The sequence below is a fragment of the Eurytemora carolleeae genome, unplaced genomic scaffold (assembly GCF_000591075.1).
Source record: "Eurytemora carolleeae unplaced genomic scaffold, Eaff_2.0 scaffold261, whole genome shotgun sequence".
Taxonomy (NCBI): domain Eukaryota; kingdom Metazoa; phylum Arthropoda; class Copepoda; order Calanoida; family Temoridae; genus Eurytemora; species Eurytemora carolleeae.
Window position 1 is genome coordinate 233,329 of NW_019396251.1, and position 21,155 is coordinate 254,483.

The 21,155-nt window shown below is 30.1% G+C and overlaps 1 protein-coding gene and 1 long non-coding RNA gene across 2 annotated transcripts in view; both read right to left on the reverse strand.

Moving 5' to 3' along the window:
- The window catches only part of LOC111699385 (mitochondrial amidoxime-reducing component 1), a 6,795-nt gene extending 5,666 nt beyond the window's left edge, over window positions 1-1,129 (reverse strand). Inside the window, exons 1-3 of the mRNA XM_023470059.1 lie at window positions 550-1,129; window positions 384-431; window positions 71-126 (exon numbers count right to left, since the gene is read on the reverse strand). Coding sequence (XP_023325827.1) covers window positions 71-126; window positions 384-431; window positions 550-860 — 415 coding nt within the window. The 5' untranslated portion in view covers window positions 861-1,129. The remainder of the gene's footprint in view (window positions 1-70; window positions 127-383; window positions 432-549) is intronic.
- A 10,175-nt stretch (window positions 1,130-11,304) lies between these two features.
- On the reverse strand, window positions 11,305-17,414 carry LOC111699396 (uncharacterized). Its single transcript, XR_002764745.1, has 2 exons — window positions 17,002-17,414; window positions 11,305-11,356 (listed from the first exon to the last, which is right to left on the reverse strand). It is a non-coding gene; the product is annotated as an uncharacterized LOC111699396 (long non-coding RNA).
- Window positions 17,415-21,155: the final 3,741 nt, after the last annotated feature.

Below are 21,155 nucleotides of genomic sequence, written 5' to 3' on the forward strand. Positions count from 1 at the left end.
TTTGTTATTCTTCTACCTGGGTCTCAATGTAAATAATAAAAAGATGAGTTTATATCTCTTCAAACTGTTCCTAGATCTCGACCATTACATGAATCTCCCCAAACATTGCAGGTCAGCTCCTCTCCCCTACACATGGGTCAACCTCTAATCCTGGGTATATAAGGGACTGTACACGTAATTTTTAGTGACTCTCCTATTCTAGAGTAGCATGTACAATTTTCAACGGCACCCTTTAAACCATCAACTAAAAAACAATTAAAACAGATGTAATTTCTCGATTATGATTGTTTCCTTCATTGCTTATGCACCATAAATCCGCAAGTTACTTTTAGTTTAATGAAGAACCCAAGTAACAATTTTAATTAAATGTTAGAAGGATTGACCCTGTTTGAATGGGAACACAGATTTCAGATTTGCCAGAATACTGCAGTCTGAAACATTTAGGTTTAAATTAAAGGGACAGTTGACGTAACTTCAAGTGAACAGACATTTATAGAGTGTCATATCTCAAAATATATTATTTAAAGAAATTACTAATTTTAAATTTACCTTATTTCTTTCTCAGTGACCTCTGGTTTAATTAAAACCATATTAGGATATCGTCGGCTTGTAATCATCTTTCCCGTCATGTCTGTCACCATAAACTGTCTGTCTGTCATAAATCCGCTAAATCCCGCCGTAATTCCGGCCTCCATCTCCTGTACAGGAATAAATGCCGCGGATTTGAGCGGATAAATGTACAGTTTGGAAACTATTCCCACATTTTTCCAAGCATTTGGTGCGCTTATATCACCTCTTAGAGCTCCTAACTTCACACCTCCGGCAGGCATTTTTAAGATCGTATAAAAATCGTCTGACATGAAAAAAGAGAGAAAAAACTGAAATGAAATGAATAAAAATAAAATAAAAATGTGTCGGGAATGTTTCTTGACTCAATATGTCCAGGGCAAAGAACTTGACTGATTAATTTTTAACTACTTTAATTAAAAACTTGATTTCGACATTGTCTTGTTTTCCAGTTTAATGTGTGTACACTCCAACAGGTTATCCTATACTTAAAGTGTACGCTTTGCTTACTTTGACCTCTGTTTGGCGTTCACTCTGAACCCATGGCATCATAACAAACTTGAGATGCTTTTTTTTGGAAACAGACGGTGCTATGGAAACGCCTCCCCACGGAAACGTCTCAACGTACGGAACTGCCTCAAAAAAAAAACGCGGATTAATAAAACTAATTTAATGTCGTCTTCTCTTAATTTAAGATTAAATAATATTAATATTCAAACGATTTTCACAGCCATGCAGCCGCAGTGCTTGGCCCCCTAGCCGCAACGCTCGAAGCCCCCTGCATAGCCTGAGTCTGTTTTTTAGGCATTTCCTTGGTGAGAAGTCCTAGCCGCAGCGCTCGGCCCCCCTGCATAGCGCTATTTAAATATAATTTTAATTTTTAATGAAAAAGGACGACATTAAATTTGTTTATTTTGCGGATTTTATAAAAAATGTCGTGGATTTAAAAAGATTGAATGAAAAACAAATTTTGTTGGAGGCTTATTTTTGAAATTTAGATCATCCATAAACCTTCCCTTGGGTCATGTGAGGTCCCACACAAAATTTGGGCCCGATCGGTTTAAAATTTGGATACAAATAAACAGACAGACAAGACTAGATTTTGGGGGATTGCATCTTTAATTACCAGGGGCCAATGGAGGTTATACAGATGGAGGTCCGCTTGGAACCTTTTTATATAAATATCCAGGGAATTGTCCAGATACATACTGCAAGGGCGTTCTAAGGGGGGTGGGGTACATATACCTGCCCCCCCATTACGCCCCTGTTGTCTGTATCTGGACAATGCCCTGGAAATCTATATAAAAAGGTTCCAAGGATAAAGCAATCCCTGCCAACAAATATATAGTTTAGATTATATCTATATAATATATCCATATACTGACCTAAACCAATTAACCTGGATAAATAGAAAACAAATAAAACTCATCATGGTATAGGAGAATCCGGGTAAATTTAGGGGAAATCCCCTTCCGGATAAATTGAGGGGATGCCTGCTCTATATTCCCCCCCCCCCTCCATCCTGTTTTCGATATTTTCAGGGCTATGACGATAATTACAAATAAACTTTAGAGCCGCTCCGAAATTGAGTTTGTTTGTGAGCTTAAAGTTTCATTTATTTGTGATTTAAATTTTTATAATGTATGCGAACAGATGCGTTTTCCTGGGGGGGGGGGGGGTTCTACAAGGGTTTTAGGCCTCAAGGGGTGTTAAGCCTCCTGGACTAATTTCCATAAACGTTGAAAAAACAGTAATATTTTAAAGAAATCTTTAGGTAGAAATCTTAAGCTAAAAATCTTAAGCTAGACATTTAAAGATAAAAAATCTTTAGGTAGAAATCTTTAGGTAGAAATCTTTTAGGTAGAAATCTTTATGTAGAAATCTTTAGGTAGAAATCTTAAGCTAGAAATGTTTAGGTAGAAAATCAACATTTCTAGTAACTGGGTCATGTTCACTGCATTACATGGCCGCAATTGCTGTCTTCATCAGACTATTTCAAATAAAAATTTAAGTCCAACAGTCGTCTTCTTATTCCAAAAACTTTACGAATTCCACTGTAGACAGTGCACCCTATCGAACTCTCAATAGAATTTCCTCTACAATTTTTGTTTACGTTAAAGTTAGCAAAGTTTTTGTTTCCCCTGTATAGTGTATAGTGTATAATTCCTAATGACTGGTAATTTCACCCCTGTGGTGATATTATTCCCTTGTAGGCCTGCAGTTGTTAAGTATAATATATACACCATAAATACATCTCTCATTTATACAACATTTATACAGTAACACCGTCCTCTTTATTCTCCCTTAACCCTCCTCTCTTAATGTAATCTCCCCCTGATTATCATAGGGGTTGCGGGAAAACATTGATTTTCATAGGGGTTGCGGGAAAACATTGATTTTCATAGGGGTTGCGGGAAAACATTGATTTTCATAGGGGTTGCGGGAAATCATGCCAAATTTTTGCATAAATTTAGATGAAAGGGAAATGCTTTGAGAAAATTTGAAAATAAATGGCACGAAGCGGCAAAAAAATGCTCAACTAGGTTTTAAGGGGGAAAACACCCCTTTGAAGATGTGGGCAAGCTAATTTTTATCCACCACACCTAATTCTAACCTATGACTAAAAATCCCACACGCCTGCATAGATAGGCTTCGAGGGCACTTCACGCCACGTTTCTGTATAATAGAATTTTAGTTTTTATTTGTTAATCCCACAAATTTTCCTATTTAGTGGGCAAACAATGAAAAGTTAGGCCATGGAATTCTCCACTTGCAAACTTAGTGCATTTTGAAAATAATAATTTAAAAACGCAGATTTTTTTGTTTTCTTTTGAGAAGAGTTTTGGTTTGCTCGATGGTTAGTATTTTGATATCGTTGGGAACTTGGGAAACAAACAAACAGACAGACACCCGGACAACCATTAATTTAGACAATAAAGATATATATATAAAGAAGAATAACCTGCCTACTCGAGATTCCATAATGATAAGAAAAAAATCAATTTTCTATAATGCATTAGATTATGGTATTAAGTTAAGTGTTTATATACAATATACATAACATTCACAGGACTGTACAATACAAAACTAAGCTGGCTTACAAAAAAACAGGAGATTAAAAAATAATATTTGTTTAGTGAAAGGATAATTTCACTTTTTTGGAAAACAACTTTGATCGCTTTTTTTACGATTATATGATTGTTCTCCTTCATTATTCTTCCACCTTTTGTTATTCTTCTACCTTTCGTTAATCTTCTACCTTTTGTTATTCTTCTACCTTTTGTTATTCTTCAACCTTTTGTTATTCTTCTACCTTTTTCTTCTACCTTTTATCATTCTTCTACCTTTTGTTATTCTTCTACCTTTTGTTAATCTTCTACCTTTTATTATTCTTCTACCTTATATTATTCTTCTACCTTTTATTATTCTTCTACCTTTTATTGTTCTTCTACCTTTTATTATTCTTCTACCTTTTGTTATTCTTCTACCTTTTGTTATTCTTCTACCTTTAATTGTTTTTCTTCATTTTGTTATTCTTCCACCTTTTATTATTCTTCTTCATTTTGTTATTCTTCTACCTTTAATTGTTCTCCTACATTTTGTTAATCTTCTACCTTTTATCATTCTTCTATCTTTTGTTATTCTTCTACCTTTTATTATTCTTCTACATTTTGTTATTCTTCTACCTTTTTTTATTCTTCATACCTTCAATTATTCTTCTACTTTTTGTTCTACCTTTTTGTTATTCTTCTACCTTTTCTTATTCTTCTACCTTTTGTTATTCTTCTACCTTTCATTGTTTTTCTACCTTTTTGTTATTCTTCTACCTTTTGTTATTCTTTTACCTTTGTTATTCTTCTACCTTTTGTTATTCTTCTACCTTTTGTTATTCTTCTACCTTTTTATTCTTTTACCTTTAATTGTTCTTCTTCATTTTGTTATTCTTCTACATTTTGTTATTCTTCTACCTTTTGTTATTCTTCTACCTTTTGTTATTCTTTTACCTTTAATTGTTCTTCTTCATTTTGTTATTCTTCTACATTTTGTTATTCTTCTACATTTTGTTATTCTTCTACCTTTTGTTATTCTTCTACCTTTAATTGTTCTTCTACATTTTGTTATTCTTCTACCTTTAATTGTTATTCTACCTCTTGTTATTGTTCTACATTTAATTATTCTTCTACATTTTGTTATTCTTCATACCTTCAATTATTCTTCTACCTTTTGTTATTCTTCTACCTTTTATTATTCTTCTACATTTTGTTATTCTTCATACCTTCAATTATTCTTCTACCTTTTGTTATTCTTCTACCTTTTTGTTATTCTTCTACCTTTTGTTATTCTTTTACCTTTTGTTATTCTCTACCTTTTGTTATTCTTCTACCTTTTGTTATTCTTCTACCTTTTGTTATTCTTCTACCTTTTTGTTATTCTTCTACCTTTTGTTATTCTTTTACCTTTTGTTATTCCTCTACCTTTTATTATTCTTCTACCTTTTATTATTCTACCTTTTGTTATTCTTCTACCTTTTGTTATTCTTCTACCTTTTGTTATCTTCTACCTTTTGTTATTCTTCTACCTTTTGTTATTCTTCTACCTTTGTTATTCTTCTACCTTTTGTTATTTTTCTATTTTTTGTTATTCATCTACTTTTTATTATTCTTCTACCTTTGTAAATCTTCTACCTTTTATTATTCTTCTAACTTTTATTATTCTTCTACCTTTTATTATTCTTCTACTTTTCATTGTTCTTCTACCTTTTTGTTATTCTTCTACCTTTTGTTATTCTTTTGCCTTTTGTTATTCTTCTACCTTTCATTGTTCTTCTACCTTTTATTATTCTTCTACCTTTTATTATTCTTCTACGTTTTGTTATTCTTTTACCTTTTGTTATTCTTCTACCTTTTGTTATTCTTCTACCTTTGTTATTCTTCTACCTTTTGTTATTCTTCTACCTTTTGTTATTCTTCTACCTTTTGTTATTCTTCTACCTTACTTTTTGTTATTCTTCTACCTTTTGTTATTCTTCTACCTTTGTTATTGTTCTACCTTTTGTTATTTTTCTACCTTTTGTTATTCTTCTACCTTTTGTTATTCTTCTACCTTTTGTTATTGTTCTATTTTTCGTTATTCTTCTATAGGAAATGTAACCTCATAAGAAATGTAACTTAATAGGTAACGTAACTATAGCAATTGTAACTATAACAATTGTAATTATAGCAAGAATAACTGTAGGAAGTGTCATTACAGGAAGTGTAATGGGAAGTGTAACTATATGAAATGTAACTGAGCCCTTGAAATCACAACGACACATTTTCTTTAATGTTCTCTATCGGAAAAGAGAACGCACTTATATGAGACAATGCTGAATCTCAAATTGAGGGGGCAATAATGCTCAAAAATGGCACACAAAGAGGACGCAGGTCGAGGACACTCAATAATGACGCATGTTAAGAACCGGATGTAATAGAACCATAAATAAATAGATAAACATAGATAGCTTATGTACGCAAAATCACCAAGAATTGTACAGTCCGCGAACTCATACTTCTAAGGGTCAAAGTGTACTTAAATGATAAGCGGGGTCAAAGAGCTTTGTAATATAAAGAGTAGGCATTGGGATTTATACGCAAAACCAGACGCCTCAATTGGGTCCCATAAGAAGCCAAAGAATGTCGTCTTTTCTATAATTTAAAAAGATTTTAGGACTTTTTAAGCATTTTCATCACCAAAAACTTGCGTTTTTTACATAATTTGCCGTTAGAAATGTATAACTTTATTATCTTTTTAGATAAACTTTAAATTTTAAAACAGACTGCAATGTAATTGGTTAAAAAAATTTGGCTACTTAAAACCAAGGTTTTTTCGGGCTTTGCTCACGTTACTGGCATACAATTCTGCTTTAGACTATAACAAAACTATACTTAATGACATTCTAACAAATTTTGTTTTAAAATATGTGGTATTTTTCATACTAATGAGATGCGTAACAAAATCACAATTTTAGCTTTATTTTAACAGGAGAGCATCCAATCCTATCACAGATTAAAAGAAATTTAGAAGTTTATATCCGTGTCATTATTTTCCCACCATTTTTAGCACCTACAATGATTAATTTATTTGATAACTAGAGTTTTAATGACGTCATATAAAAGTGTACAGAGCGTACACACTATTCGGATAAATTCCTAATGCCCTATCTTCTACTATTCTACCGTCTTTGAGCGGGGTGGTTTGGTGTTTTAATGGATTTCATAATAGAGTGTAAAATAACTCCGGGAATGGAACTATTTGAACAACAATATTTCAATGAGCAATATATCATATTGACGAGAACTGAAGAAGGACATGAGAAGGACTAAACTAACTTAAATTTCTCTCTACAGAACTCATGTACACCACAAGTACTCAATGACATAAGAACAGCTAATGTTCACAACAGACCTAGTTAATCTATATAATAGGAATATCTTTTAAACATCTATACATTTATATCTTTCAAGTTGAAAAATGTCGTCTTATACGCAATCTATCTTTATCTATGAATAGAACACGGAGTTTCTGATATTCCAGACAACTATGAAAGTTATGCATCAAATTGTTAGACACGTGGAAAGCCTTTGAGTAAAGTTTGACCTGCACACCAAATCAATTATAACTGAAGTAAAGTCGTGGACTTGAATTTTGAGCTGCAGCGCAAATGGTTTTAGTTCAATTTAAAAGGATTAATTGGCGAAATCTTTATTTAGATATTACATACGTACATACATCGCAGGTTCAGGCATAGAATATAATATAGGGAGCCAGTCATTGATTATTGACAATTGTATTTCCTGATGAAAAATATATCTTTGATATTCACAATACATATATTATTAATATATATATATATATATATATTATGCGTATCAATTCTATCTTAATGTCAATAGCATATTGTAATGTATATTGTGTACCTAGTCCATCTAATATTTATTTATACAATACACACATATTACTTATATATATTAAAAACATGTTGTTGATCCCAGCACTTCATCTTTTAAAACAATTTTCTTATTTTGAACTTTAAAAATGTCTTTAAAAAATTACTGTTCTGATGAGGCAATTAAATAGAAACCTTTTATGATGATAATTTATAGTTTTTAAACATCTAGCTGTAATGCATTGCAATTTTTTAATAGTATTTTCCATCAAATTTTTTTTTAAACTTTACAACTTTAAGCATAATTGATACAAACAAAATATCTGGAATAGAAAGCAATGAATTAATTGTATTAAAAAAAAATTCTATCATAAGAAATTAAAGATAGATTTATTTTTTTTATAATTTATTAATAATTTTTTTTAGGTTACATATATCATAATCAATAATAAACATGCACTTTTAATTAATTGGCGTCTTGGTTCTCTCTTTTAATTTGTTCCAACTATTTTACTTGTAAAATTGCTCTAACTATTTTCAGAGCTTACTTTTTTAAGTTCATGAGCAAAGACAACAAGAACAATGATAACAAAAATTCCAATTTACACTTTTTTATATTTTTAATCTTATACTTAGATAGTTTATTTATGTATATGATAAAGCTCTCATAAATATATATGGATTTGTTTGTATGTTTGCCATAGCCGGCCAAACGGCTGGACCGAATGGGCTGAATTTTTTTGAGGGAACCCTTGAGTACCCGGGGGTAACACAGACTTTAAAAAATCGACATAGTTTTCTTCAAAACTCGACATTTTTCCCCAAAAATCGATTTTTTATTAAATTCGTTTTTTTTAAACTTCACGGGCAACGCCGGGCACTCCAGCTATTTTTTCATAAAACGTTTTATGACGTTTAATGATGCAATGACTAATGGTACAGTGTTCTCAAAAATAAAATGGATTAGAACACGATGACCTTTTATCAAAATATTTTCATTCATTTATTTTGTACATTGTACATTGAACATGGTCTGTTTGTTTTGATTTATGACCCCTTGCAACTTGCAATCGTGTTAATTCCTTTGCAAATTCATTATAAAACCATTTAAAGATATGATTTAAAACGTATTTTGTTTATGTTTTTTACACTTAAATCTGTCCGTAAGAAGAATGTGAATTTAATTTAAGCTTTGAGCAATTTGGAATGTTAGCTTAATAGATTTTCTTGCAAAGCTTGATGAGAAAGTATAGGGAAGAAAATCTCCAAAAAAAGGATTTCTGAAATCTGTTTTTTTTTAAATTGATCTTATCGTAATTTGTATTACCACGGATGAAAATCTTTCATCCCCTTTACATTCATATGAGCTTATATGATTTTAAAAATTTACACTATTACTACTCATGTTTGAGAAATTTGACAATATGTGCGACATAAAAGTTTTTTCTCCAAACAAAGAATCTTACAATCAACCCTTTTGAAAATGCATTTTTTCATTTGACAATTTCTTAAAAAGAACGTTTCTGTAGTACAACATATATATAGCTTACAATGCATTGTTTTTCTTAGTTTAATTGTGTTCAATGATTAAAAAAAATTATAACTAATTTTTGAGACATTTGGGAATATGTGAGAGAAAAAGGTTTTAATCCAGGTATATTACAATCAACACTTTGGGAATACATTTTTAAATGTGACAATTTCTCAAGGGGCATCTTTTAAAATGAAGGATTCTATGGTTAATGAATAGTTGGGTTAGGTTAGCTGCGGCTAGACAACATTTGAAGAGGCTGCAGTTCCTAGCACTATCTGGTAAAGGTCATTTGAAAAATTGGGAGAATAACAAGTAGAATTGAAGTACAACATATATGTATATATATAGTTTTCTTGTTTTCTGATTTCTTGTGTTTAATGATTTTTTCTTTTACTTCTTAGATTGAGAACTCCGGACTCCGAGCTTGAACGAGATCTAATAATAAATATGTATAGCTAAAAACCTGCCTGCAGTGTACAGTGTGTTCCAAAAAACATGGGAAATTTGAGGTCGTCTTTGATTCAAGCCGAAGCAAATATTATGAATATCTCAGTCATTATTGGGATTTCTAAATTAAAGTTTCGTTCCTTCAAAATTGACAAAAATGTTGATAAATGAATCGAGTTTTTGCCACAAACTCAAATGGTCTAATCCCTTTATCTTTGCAACCTAATTCATATTCATATTTTGAATTATTGTCTGCGACATAGGGTTGAACAGATTATAGGGATTAGAAAATCAGAACTTGAGCCAAAAACTCAAATCTTTTGTCCATATTTTATTTAGAATTAAAAAATCTAAAGATTAAAAGATGCACAACATCTTTATTTTTAAATCAGAGACGATTTAAATGTCGTCTCTTAATCCCCATGCGTATTAGGACACCCTGTGGAACACGATTTAGTAAAAAAATTAAATTTTAAAAAATTATAGATACTCTNGACTCTGAAACCAACCCACACCCGGGGCTATGCCTCTCTATTGCCTTATCTTACATAGGTTACCCAACAACCAAAATAAGATTAAATTGAACAAAATATTTAGTCACTTGAATATTTTTAAAGAAAGAATTAAGATTTTCAAAACTTATAATATCTGCATATTTGTTTAAATCAATGTTTATAATAAGCAATATCAGTACTGTGATAATCAGAAAACTGTGGAATGATTGACGTCTTCGTCGTCTTCACTTTTGATTTTGAAAATATCTATAAAAAATCTTACAATTTTATATTGAAAGAAGACGACAATCATTCCACTGTTTTCTGGTTACCACTGTATGATTTACCTGAAAGAAGAAAGACTGGTGGTTTCAGCCATTGATTGTCTTCGATTCATGAGAGCACAGAACTCACGATAGTTCAGCTTATTATCCTACTCAACAGTGAGAAAACATGGTGGCAATTATTATCCTACTCAACAGTGAGAAACCATGGTGGCAATTATTATCCTACTCAACAGTGAGAAAACATGGTGGCAATTATTATCCTACTCAACAGTGAGAAAACATGGTGGCAATTATTATCATATATTTAAAAAAAGATATGATCCACGTTTATATTTAAAAAAAGATATGATCCACGTTATATTTAAAAAAAGATATGATGCACGTTTATATTTAAAAAAAGATGTGATCCACATTTATATTAAAAAAAATATGATCAACGTTTAAATTTAAAAAACGATATGATCAACGTTTATATTTAAAAAGAGATATGATCCACGTTAATATTTTAAAAAAAGATGTTATCCACGTTTGCATTTAAAAAAAATAAGATCAACGTTTATATTTTAAAAACGATATGATCCACGTTTATATTTTTAAAAAGATATGATCCACGTTTATATTTAAAAAAAGATATGATCCACGTTTATATTTAAAAAAAGATATGATCCACGTTTATATGTAAAAAAAGATATGATCCACGTTTATATTTAAAAAAAGATATGTTCCACGTTTATATTTAAAGAAAAAAGATATGATCCACGTTTATATTTAAACGAAAATTCAATTGAGGGATCTCTTCAAAGGTGACTTGCATAATGAAGGGATTGTCAGAATTAAATTCTAGAAAAACGACGTTATCTTCCTCATTATTAATCTAATAAAGGTTCCAAGATTTACCGCATATTAAAAATGTTTCTGACATGACACTCTACATATGGAGAGTACTTGTAATTACACATGACAATTCCTTTAAGTAAATTTATTTTAAAAGGATACGAATGATGAATAAAGTAAATCCTGGAGTTACCTCAAAGGCTTTCTCCGTTTTTGTCTTTTTGTCGCAGAATTCAGTAAAACTTATCCTCCCATCTCTATCTCTGTCCTAAACAAATAAAATTCAAATAAGATTTAAAAGCAACTTTTTGAACAGTGATTCTAGCTCTTAAATTTTCTTTCAGTTGCAACCATTTTTCGTTTACATTGTAAAAATGACAGTGCAAATTTTCACGGATTTATTCATTTTAAGTGAGGAATTTCACAAAATGAATGCAGTTAATAACAATTTTTTATGAAATATTCTTAAAATATTGATTGGCCATAACACATCCCTGGGTTTCTAAGAGACAAAAACCGAGCATTACTCCCTAATGCTTGGTTTCTATAAGGCAGAAACCGAGCATTACCCCCTAATGATTGGTTTCTATAAGGCAGAAACCGAGCATTAACCCCTAATGATTGGTTTTAGTAAGGCAGAAACCGAGCATTACTCCCTAATGATTGGTTTCTATAAGGCAGAAACCGAGCATTACCCCCTAATGATTGGTTTCTATAAGGCAGAAATCTAGCATTATTCCCTATAATACTCGGTTTCTATAAGACAAAAACCGAGCATTACTCCCTAATGCTTGGTTTCTATAAGGCAGAAACCGAGCATTACCCCCTAATGATTGGTTTCTATAAGGCAGAAACCTAATGCTCGGTTTCAAGTTGCGTATACTCTGCGTACTTATTGAAACCAGGTCTCTCTGGGCGGAATTTGTAAACAAGAATAGATACATCAGTGTTCGTTTAGTATCCGAGGAGGTTAAAAGCATTAAATTTTGATAATTTTGATAATTCATATAATACTTACTATGATCAAAATAGTTCATTGATTTTTTATGTAAGAGTTGGATCCCATGTCAGGCTTTGACATCCGTCTTGTGTTTACATTACCGCCCAGTGACAGTACACTGCAGTATAAAAGATGCGTTCACCTCTGAAGTAACTTTCCTTGCATTATAACCTTAACTAGACGTAACATGTTAAGAGATCAATTTTAATATAATGAAATTTTAATGTTAAGTATTTTAACGTAACATCATATCTGTTTTTTTTTCCAGTAAATACCATGAGTGTGGATACGAAAATAGCTATGTAGCCCTATTAACAGTTTGCAAGCCGAGAAACAGGTCATATAAAGATTTAAACCTCAGAAAAAAATTTGAAAAATGTAAATCAACATGGAGCTAACAAAAAAAGTTATATGATTTGTTTTAATTATTTGCGCTACATTAATACAGAAGTTTTTGTCTTACAAAAGTCGATATATTTAATATACTATTTTTAAAAATTGTGTTCTCAGGGTGGTTTTACTTTATTTGCATGCACACAGATATTGGAAATATATTTGTCTTGTTTCGAGGATTGGTTTGCTAGGATTATTTGGAGTTTGAAAAAAAATATATTTTAATTTCTTTTAGATTTAATATGTTTTCTTTAGAAACTCATCAGAAGTTAAGAAAACTAGGTAGTTAATAAAATGCAAAAATTACGAAGAAGTCCTAAAAATGCTTTTCAGAAAATCTGTGGCAGTTTAATGTTGGAGGAATCTTTTAGTTTTATCACGTTGCTTTTTAGATTTTAAAAACTGAACATTCAGTTTTACATATCTAAAAGCCATAATTCATTATGTCGATATTGGGACATTTCATAGAAAGGAAATTTCATAGCCAGGACATTTCATGTATAGGATTTTCATAGATAGGACATTTCATGGATAGGACATAGGCCCTTCAAAGGAAATTTAATAGACAGGACATTACATAGACAGTACAATTTATAAATAGGACATTTCATAGACAGGACATTTCATTGATTAAACATTACATGGACAAAAAATTTTATAGACAGGACTTTTCACAGAAAGGACACAAAAATGCTGTATATCAATTTCTATGTTTGAATAATGTAGTTTAATCATTTGATTGTTTAAAGAATGGTGTATATTCATTCTTATGTTTGAATAATGCTGTATATTATATATTCATTCTTATGTTTTAATAATGCTGTAAATTCATTTTTATGTTTGTATAATGCTGTAAATTCATTTTTATGTTTGAATAATGCTGTAAATTCATTTTTATGTTTGAATAATGCTGTATATTTATTCTTATGTTTGAATAATGCTGTATATTTATTCTTATATTTGAGGAATGGTGTATATTCATTCTTATGTTTGAATAATGCTGTATATTGAATTTATGTTTGAATAATGCTGTAAATTCATTTTTATGTTCGAATAATGCTGTATATTCATTTTTATGTTTGAATAATGCTGTATATTTATTCTCATGTTTGAATAATGCTGTATATTTATTCTTATGTTTGAATAATGCTGTATATTGAATCTTATGTTTGAATAAGGCTGTATATTCATTCTTATGTTTGAATAATGCTGTATATTCATTCTTATGTTTGAATAATGCTGTTTATTCATTTTTATGTTCGAATAATGCTGTATATTTATTCTTATGTTTGAATAATGCTGTATATTTATTCTTATGTTTGAATAATGCTGTATATTCATTGTTATGTTTGAATAATACTGTATATTCATTCTTATGTTTGAATAATACTGTATATTGAATCTTATGTTTGAATAATGCTGTAAATTCGTTTTTATGTTTGAATAATGCTGTATATTTATTCTTATGTTTGAATAATGCTGTATATTTATTCTTATGTTTGAATAATGCTGCGTATTCATTCTTATGTTTGAATAATGCTGTATACTCATTCTTATGTTTGAATAATGCTGTATATTTATTCTTATGTTTGAATAATGCTTTTATATTCATTCTTATGTTTGAATATTGCTGTATATTGAATCTTATGTTTGAATAATGCTTTAAATTCATTTTTATGTTTGAAAAATGCTGTATATTTATTCTTATGTTTGAATAATGCTGTATATTTATTCTTAATGCTGTATATTCATTCTTATGTTTGAATAATGCTGTATATTCATTTTTTATGTTTGAATAATGCTGTAAATTCATTTTTATGTTTGAATAATGCTGTAAATTCATTTTTATGTTTGAATAATGCTGTATATTCATTCTTATGTTTGAATAATGCTGAATATTCATTCTTATGTTTGAATAATGCTGTATATTTATTTTTATGTTTGAATAATGCTGTATATTAAATCTTATGTTTGAATAATGCTGTATATTCATTCATATGTTTGAATAATGCTGTTTATTTAATCTTATGTTTGAATAATGCTGTAAATTCATTTTAATGTTTAAATAATGCTATATATTTATTCTTATGTTTGAATAATGCTGTATATTTATTCTTATGTTTGAATAATGCTGTATATTTATTCTTATGTTTGAATAATGCTGTATATTCATTCTTATGTTTGAATAATGCTGTTTATTTAATCTTATGTTTGAATAATGCTGTAAATTCATTTTAATGTTTAAATAATGCTATATATTCATTCTTATGTTTGAATAATGCTGTATATTTATTCTTATGTTTGATTAATGCTGTATATTCATTCTTATGGTTGAATAATGCTGTATATTCATTTTTATGTTTGAATAATGCTGTAAATTCATTTTTATGTTTGAATAATGCTGTATATTTATTCTTATGTTGATTAATGCTGTATATTTATTCTTATGTTTGATTAATGCTGTATATTCATTCTTATGTTTGAATAATGCTGTATATTCATTTTTATGTTTGAATAATGCTGTATATTTATTCTTATGTTTGAATAATGCTGTATATTTATTCTTATGTTTGATTAATGCTGTATATTCATTCTTATGGTTGAATAATGCTGTATATTCATTTTCATGTTTGAATAATGCTGTATATTCATTCCTTTGTTTGAATAATACTGTATATTGAATCTTATGTTTGAATATTGCTGTATATATTCATTCTTATGTTTGAATAATGCTGTATATTTATTCTTATGTTTGAATAATGCTGTATATTCATTCTTATGTTTGAATAATGCTGTATATTCATTCATTTGTTTGAATAATACTGTACATTGAATCTTATGTTTGAATATTGCTGTATATATTCATTCTTATATTTGAATAATGCTGTATATTCATTTCTGTGTTTGAATAATGATGGAGAGATTTATCAAAATGACAATTTATTTCTTTTCTCAATCTCTAAATTCACTAGAAAACGTTTGAATCCTAACAGATAGACTATAGAGCAAGTATCTATTTATAAATCATGTATTACTCTCTATTTGTCTATTTGTTTGCTTGAATTTCCGATCATAACTCTTGAACCCCATAACACATTTACCTTCAATTTTGGTACAGAACTCGGTAGAACTTTAAAGTTTAAAGTTATAACAAGCTTATGTACCTACACGCACCCCTGACCCTTTAGGAAAAGTAAATTTAACCTAAAGTCTGACCGCGTCAACTTTGTTGCACCGGCTAGTCCTATTGAGTGTCTGCTTTATTTACCCAATGTCCGGGCGATACAGAATCGATTTTTTAGCAGACAATAATTATTGCATTTATAAATCTGATCAGAAAATTAACCGAATGACCAGAATGACCATGCGTCTGCAAAGCATGAATAATCATATGATAGGGCCAGCCGAGTCGTTTCCTTCTCCCTTCTATTCTATACTCCTTGGTTCCGACAAATCGGAGTTCTCACATCGATATACACAATTCAGAGTGTAAGCATCTTTTGTACTGCAGTGTACTGTCTCTGGGCGGTAATGTAAACACAGACGGATGTCACCGCTTGACATGGGATCCATCTTTTACTTTAAAAATCAATGAAATATTATGGTCTTAGGAAACTATTACGTGAATTATCAAAATTATCAAAATTAAATGCTTTTATCCTCCACGGATACTAAACAAACACTGATGCATCTATTCTTGTTTACAAATTCCGCCCGGAGAGAACTGGTTTCAATATGTACGCAGAGTATACGCAACTGCAATTATCTTTCCTTACATTATAACCTTGCACCTTGCAAGGTTAAAGAAACACTAACAGAGGGTCTCCTCTAGCAGCTTGTATAACGTATACAATGTATAAAGAATGGATTGCAACCCCGACAAACTAAAAGGAAGGAGAAGATAAAACTTGTGTGACTCTGTGACCTCGTAGCTCCTCTAGTTTTGATTTTATTCGTAATTAATAGAAAATCATACTTCTTCTGTTACATATTAGAAATTCAAAACAACTTTTCAATTTATGGAGCTTTAAATGGAAAACATGTATATAAGATTCCAAGCGTTCAACTTACTTTAGTTTGACGTTAAACAACTTATAATGCTAATCAGGCAGTAAAACAATATTTGCTGAAGGGAGAAACTTCTAATGTTTTGTTTGAACAATATACATATTATATAATGTATACTCTTTTTAGTTAACTATGTTTGTCTAAAATATGGTTTCAAATAAACATCAAGGAACGTCAATTATACTAACTGTCTATGATGAAAAATAAATTGGTAAAAAATACCTATCTTTATTTTTAACTAACTACCGTCCTGATTACCTAACTATACATTTTGATTACCTACCTATCTTTATTTTTAACTAACTATACCTTCTTGATTACCTTACGGATTATAATTTTGTAACATATACAAAATTCGACCATTAGGTGATTTATTATAGGCCTTTAACCTACCTACCTACCTACCTACCTACCTACCAACCTACTAAATACCTACCTACCTACCTACCTACCTTATTAGCGAAGTAAATGTTGACCTCCTCTTTGCTAATGTTGACCCCGTGCTCCTGAGATAAAAAATCTTGTTTACAATTTTAAATCACTGAATGCGTGTTTTTCATGCCAATTCATTCCTAAAAAGTAAAGTTTTAAACAAATGGTATAAATCTAGTTCTAGAATTCACATGTGAGTTAGTGAGCTTGAATCTAAGGTCAATCTTGGACCCAATATTGAAATTTGATCCGACTTTTCATATTTTGCTAAATATATCTATGCTCACTGTAATATTTGAAGATTTTCAGAACTTGCTAAATATATCTATGTGTGTAGACTGTAGCTCACTGCAATATTCGAATATTTTCAGAACTTGCTAAATATATCTATGTATGTAGCTCACTGTAAAATTTGAATATTTCCAGAACTTGCTAAATATATTTATGTATGTAGCTCACTATAATATTTGAATATTTTCAGAACTTGCTAAATATATCTATGTATGTAGCTCACTGTAATATTTGAATATTTTCAGAACTTGCTAAATATATCTATGTAGGTAGCTCACTGTAATATTTGAATATTTTCAAAACTTGCTAAATATATCTATGTATACTCTAAAGGAATTGTTCAAGCTTATAACTTCCCCGAGAAGAATGGAATACTGAGAAGGAGTTGACCTGCATGTTTTACTTACAGGTACACCATTTGGAAAAGCATATGCTTTTGAATATCGTCTTTTTGTTTAAATATATTTTTTATTTTATCTGTATAGCAGTTTTGTCAGCTCTTAAGTTGCTCCATAAAAAATAAGACAAAAACACAGATATGTTAAGCAAAAGTCCTCTTTCTTCGGCTGGTATTAAGTGCACAACTTGAATTTCTCCTATTGGCGATTCTCATACACATTTGATTTTTTCCATTTTTTTACATTTTTAATTTTGAATCTTTCTATTGAGAGCATTTAAGCTGGGTAGATATATTTATAAATGTTAGATATATTGGAGCCAGGGGAGGAGAGACGAGCCAACTAATTTATCAAATTATACTCAATATACACGGTGCCCCAATAAACATGGGAATTAAGAGACGAATATGAAATCGTCGTTGTACATTCTTTACTTGAAATATTTGCGGATTACAGCTTTCTTAATAAGTTACAAATATCAACATCGTCATTGAATTCCCATGTTCATTGGACACCCTGTGTATATAGGGACTTATATACATAGTACATTGTATATTGTGTATAGATTAATATATCTAAAATCTATAACAAGTAGTACTTTGATTGAAAATAACATAAACAATATAATATTAATTAAATAGTTTTCTTAATATGATTTTATTTTCTATATTTTCTTTAATTTTTCTGATAAATTCATTCCTCTATTTTTTTCCTTTGTACATTTTTTTTTTACTTTTTTCTTTCTATTTTCATTTTTCTCTTTCTTTCTTTCTTTCTTTCTTTCTTTTCTCTTTTCTTTCTTTCTTTTTTCCTTTTTTTCAAATTTTTAAAACTTTCTTCCTTTTTTCTTTCGTTCTTTTTTTCTTTTTTTCTTTCTTTCATTTCCCTTTTTTCTTTCTTTCTGTGTTTTTTTTCTTTCTTTCTTTCTTTCTTTTTTTCTTTCTTTCTTTCTTTCTTTCTTTCTTTCTTTCTTTCTTTCTTTCTTTCTGTCTTTCTTTCTTTCTTTCTTTCTTTCTTTCTTTTTTTCTTTTTTTCTTTTTTTCTTTCTTTCTTTCTTTCTTTCTTTCTTTCTTTCTTTCTTTCTTTGAAAGTACAAAACAACTTACTCTTGTACACTAAACGTACGTTAGTACATAAAAACTTTCTCCTGTTCACTAAACGTACGTTAGTACATAAAAACCTTCTCTTGTTCACTAAACGTACGTTAGTACATAAAAACTTTCTCTTGTACACTAAACGTACGTTAGTATCTAAAAATTTTCTCTTGTACACTAAACGTACGTTAGTACATAACAACTTTCTCTTGTACACTATACATACGTTAGTACATAAAAACTTTCTCTAGTACACTAAACTTACTTTAGTGCACAACAACAACTCAAGTATATCGAGTTTTCCAATAAACATGGGAATTAAGAGACGACTCTAAAATCGTGTTCGATCCTTGTGGCATTTTTTCATTAACACAATAATTGTAGTGTTCCAGTTTAAACATATAATATCCAAAATGCCTAGTCTTGAGATTTTCAAAATGAAGTCTACCATTTTGTATTTTCAAAATTGAAGGAGAAATTCCTAGATTTTTACAAATTTCAGTTTATGTAATAAATCAAACTTGTCTTAATATCTAATATCTTTGTCAATTGTTAAGATACAAGAAAGGTATATATAGACCACTTTATAAAAAGCTCGTCAGACATACAGCCTCATTTTTATAAAGTCTTTGCTATACATTAAATTTCAGAAATCAATGACGACTTTTAAGTTTTCTCTCCATTCCCATGTTTATTGGGACACCCTGTACACTAACAATATACGTCAGTACAATACAACTGTCTTAAGTTAACTAAACGTACGGTAGTACACAGCAACATTCTCTAGTTAGTTAAACATTAAATGTATGTAAACTATATGCTGGCCCTAATCAACTCCTTGAAAGATCTTACTCAGTGGTTCTTCATGTTCTCTTTATATCAAGGAATAAATTCAGTTATCTCCACTAAATCCCCCCTCCTCCCACTCTCTAGATTTTCCCCATTATACACACTTTCCCCCTCCCCCTTAGCACACACAGCAAATTCCCCATATTTGATAGGAAGCTTAGTATTTCCCCTTGGTTGGATAATAATATCAATTGTGCACTGGTTGTAGAATAGATATTACACAGATATAAGGTAAAGTACTCAAGTACAACTTTTTTTATAAATGTCCAATTAACTACTATACACGTCCCATTGTACTATACAATTTACATGTCCAATTAAATACAATACGCGTCCCATTAAACTATACATGTCCAATTAAGTACCATACATGTCATATTGTACTGTACATGTCCAATAAAGTACCATACACGTCTCATTGTACTATACAGTTTACATGTCCAATTAAGTACAATACGCGTCCCATTGAACTATACATATCCAATAAAGTACCATACACGTCTCATTGTACAATACAATATACATGTCCAATTAAGTACCATACATGTCATATTGTACTGTACATGTCCAATTAAGTACCATACACGTCCCATTGTACTATACAGTTTACATGTCCAATTAAGTACAATACGCGTCCCATTGAGCTATACATATCCAATAAAGTACCATACACGTCTCATTGTACTATACAATTTACATGTCCAATTAAGTACCATACACGTCTCATTGTACCATACAATTTACATGTCCAATTAAGTACCATACACGTCCTATTGTACTATACGTGTTCGATTAAGTACCATACACGTCCTATTGTACTATGCATGTCCAATTAAGTACCATACACGTCCTATTGTACTACATAGTACATACATGTTCGATTAAGTACCATAAAAGTTCCATTGTCCAATTAAGTAACATGCAAATACCATTGTCCTTTACAGTAAACATGTACAATTAAACTACTATACACATCCCATTGTACTTTACAGTATACATGTACAATTAAGTACTATACACGTCCCATTGTACTTTACAGTATACATGTAAAATTAAAGTACTATACACGTTCCATTGTCCTATACAGTATACATGTACAATTAAAGTACTATACACGTCCCATTGTACTTTACAGTATACATGTACAATTAAGTACTATACACGTCCCATTGTACTTTACAGTATACATGTACAATTAAAGTACTATACACGTTCCATTGTCCTATACAGTACTATACACGTCCCATTGTATTTTACAGTATACATGTACAATTAAGTACTATATGTAAATATCCCACTGTTCAGACATGATGCAATTACAAATTATGAAATAACGCGTATATACTGTAATACACAATACGTCCCATTGATGATACATGATACAATATGGACATTCGATAATGTCTATTGGAGATACATGATCCATAATTTTTTACAATATGTTCTGCCACTGACCATTCAGTATACAACTGTATACATTGTACTATAAAATAAGCATTCTTGGTGATACGTTATCATTTCGTCCAGATTCATTTTTGAAAT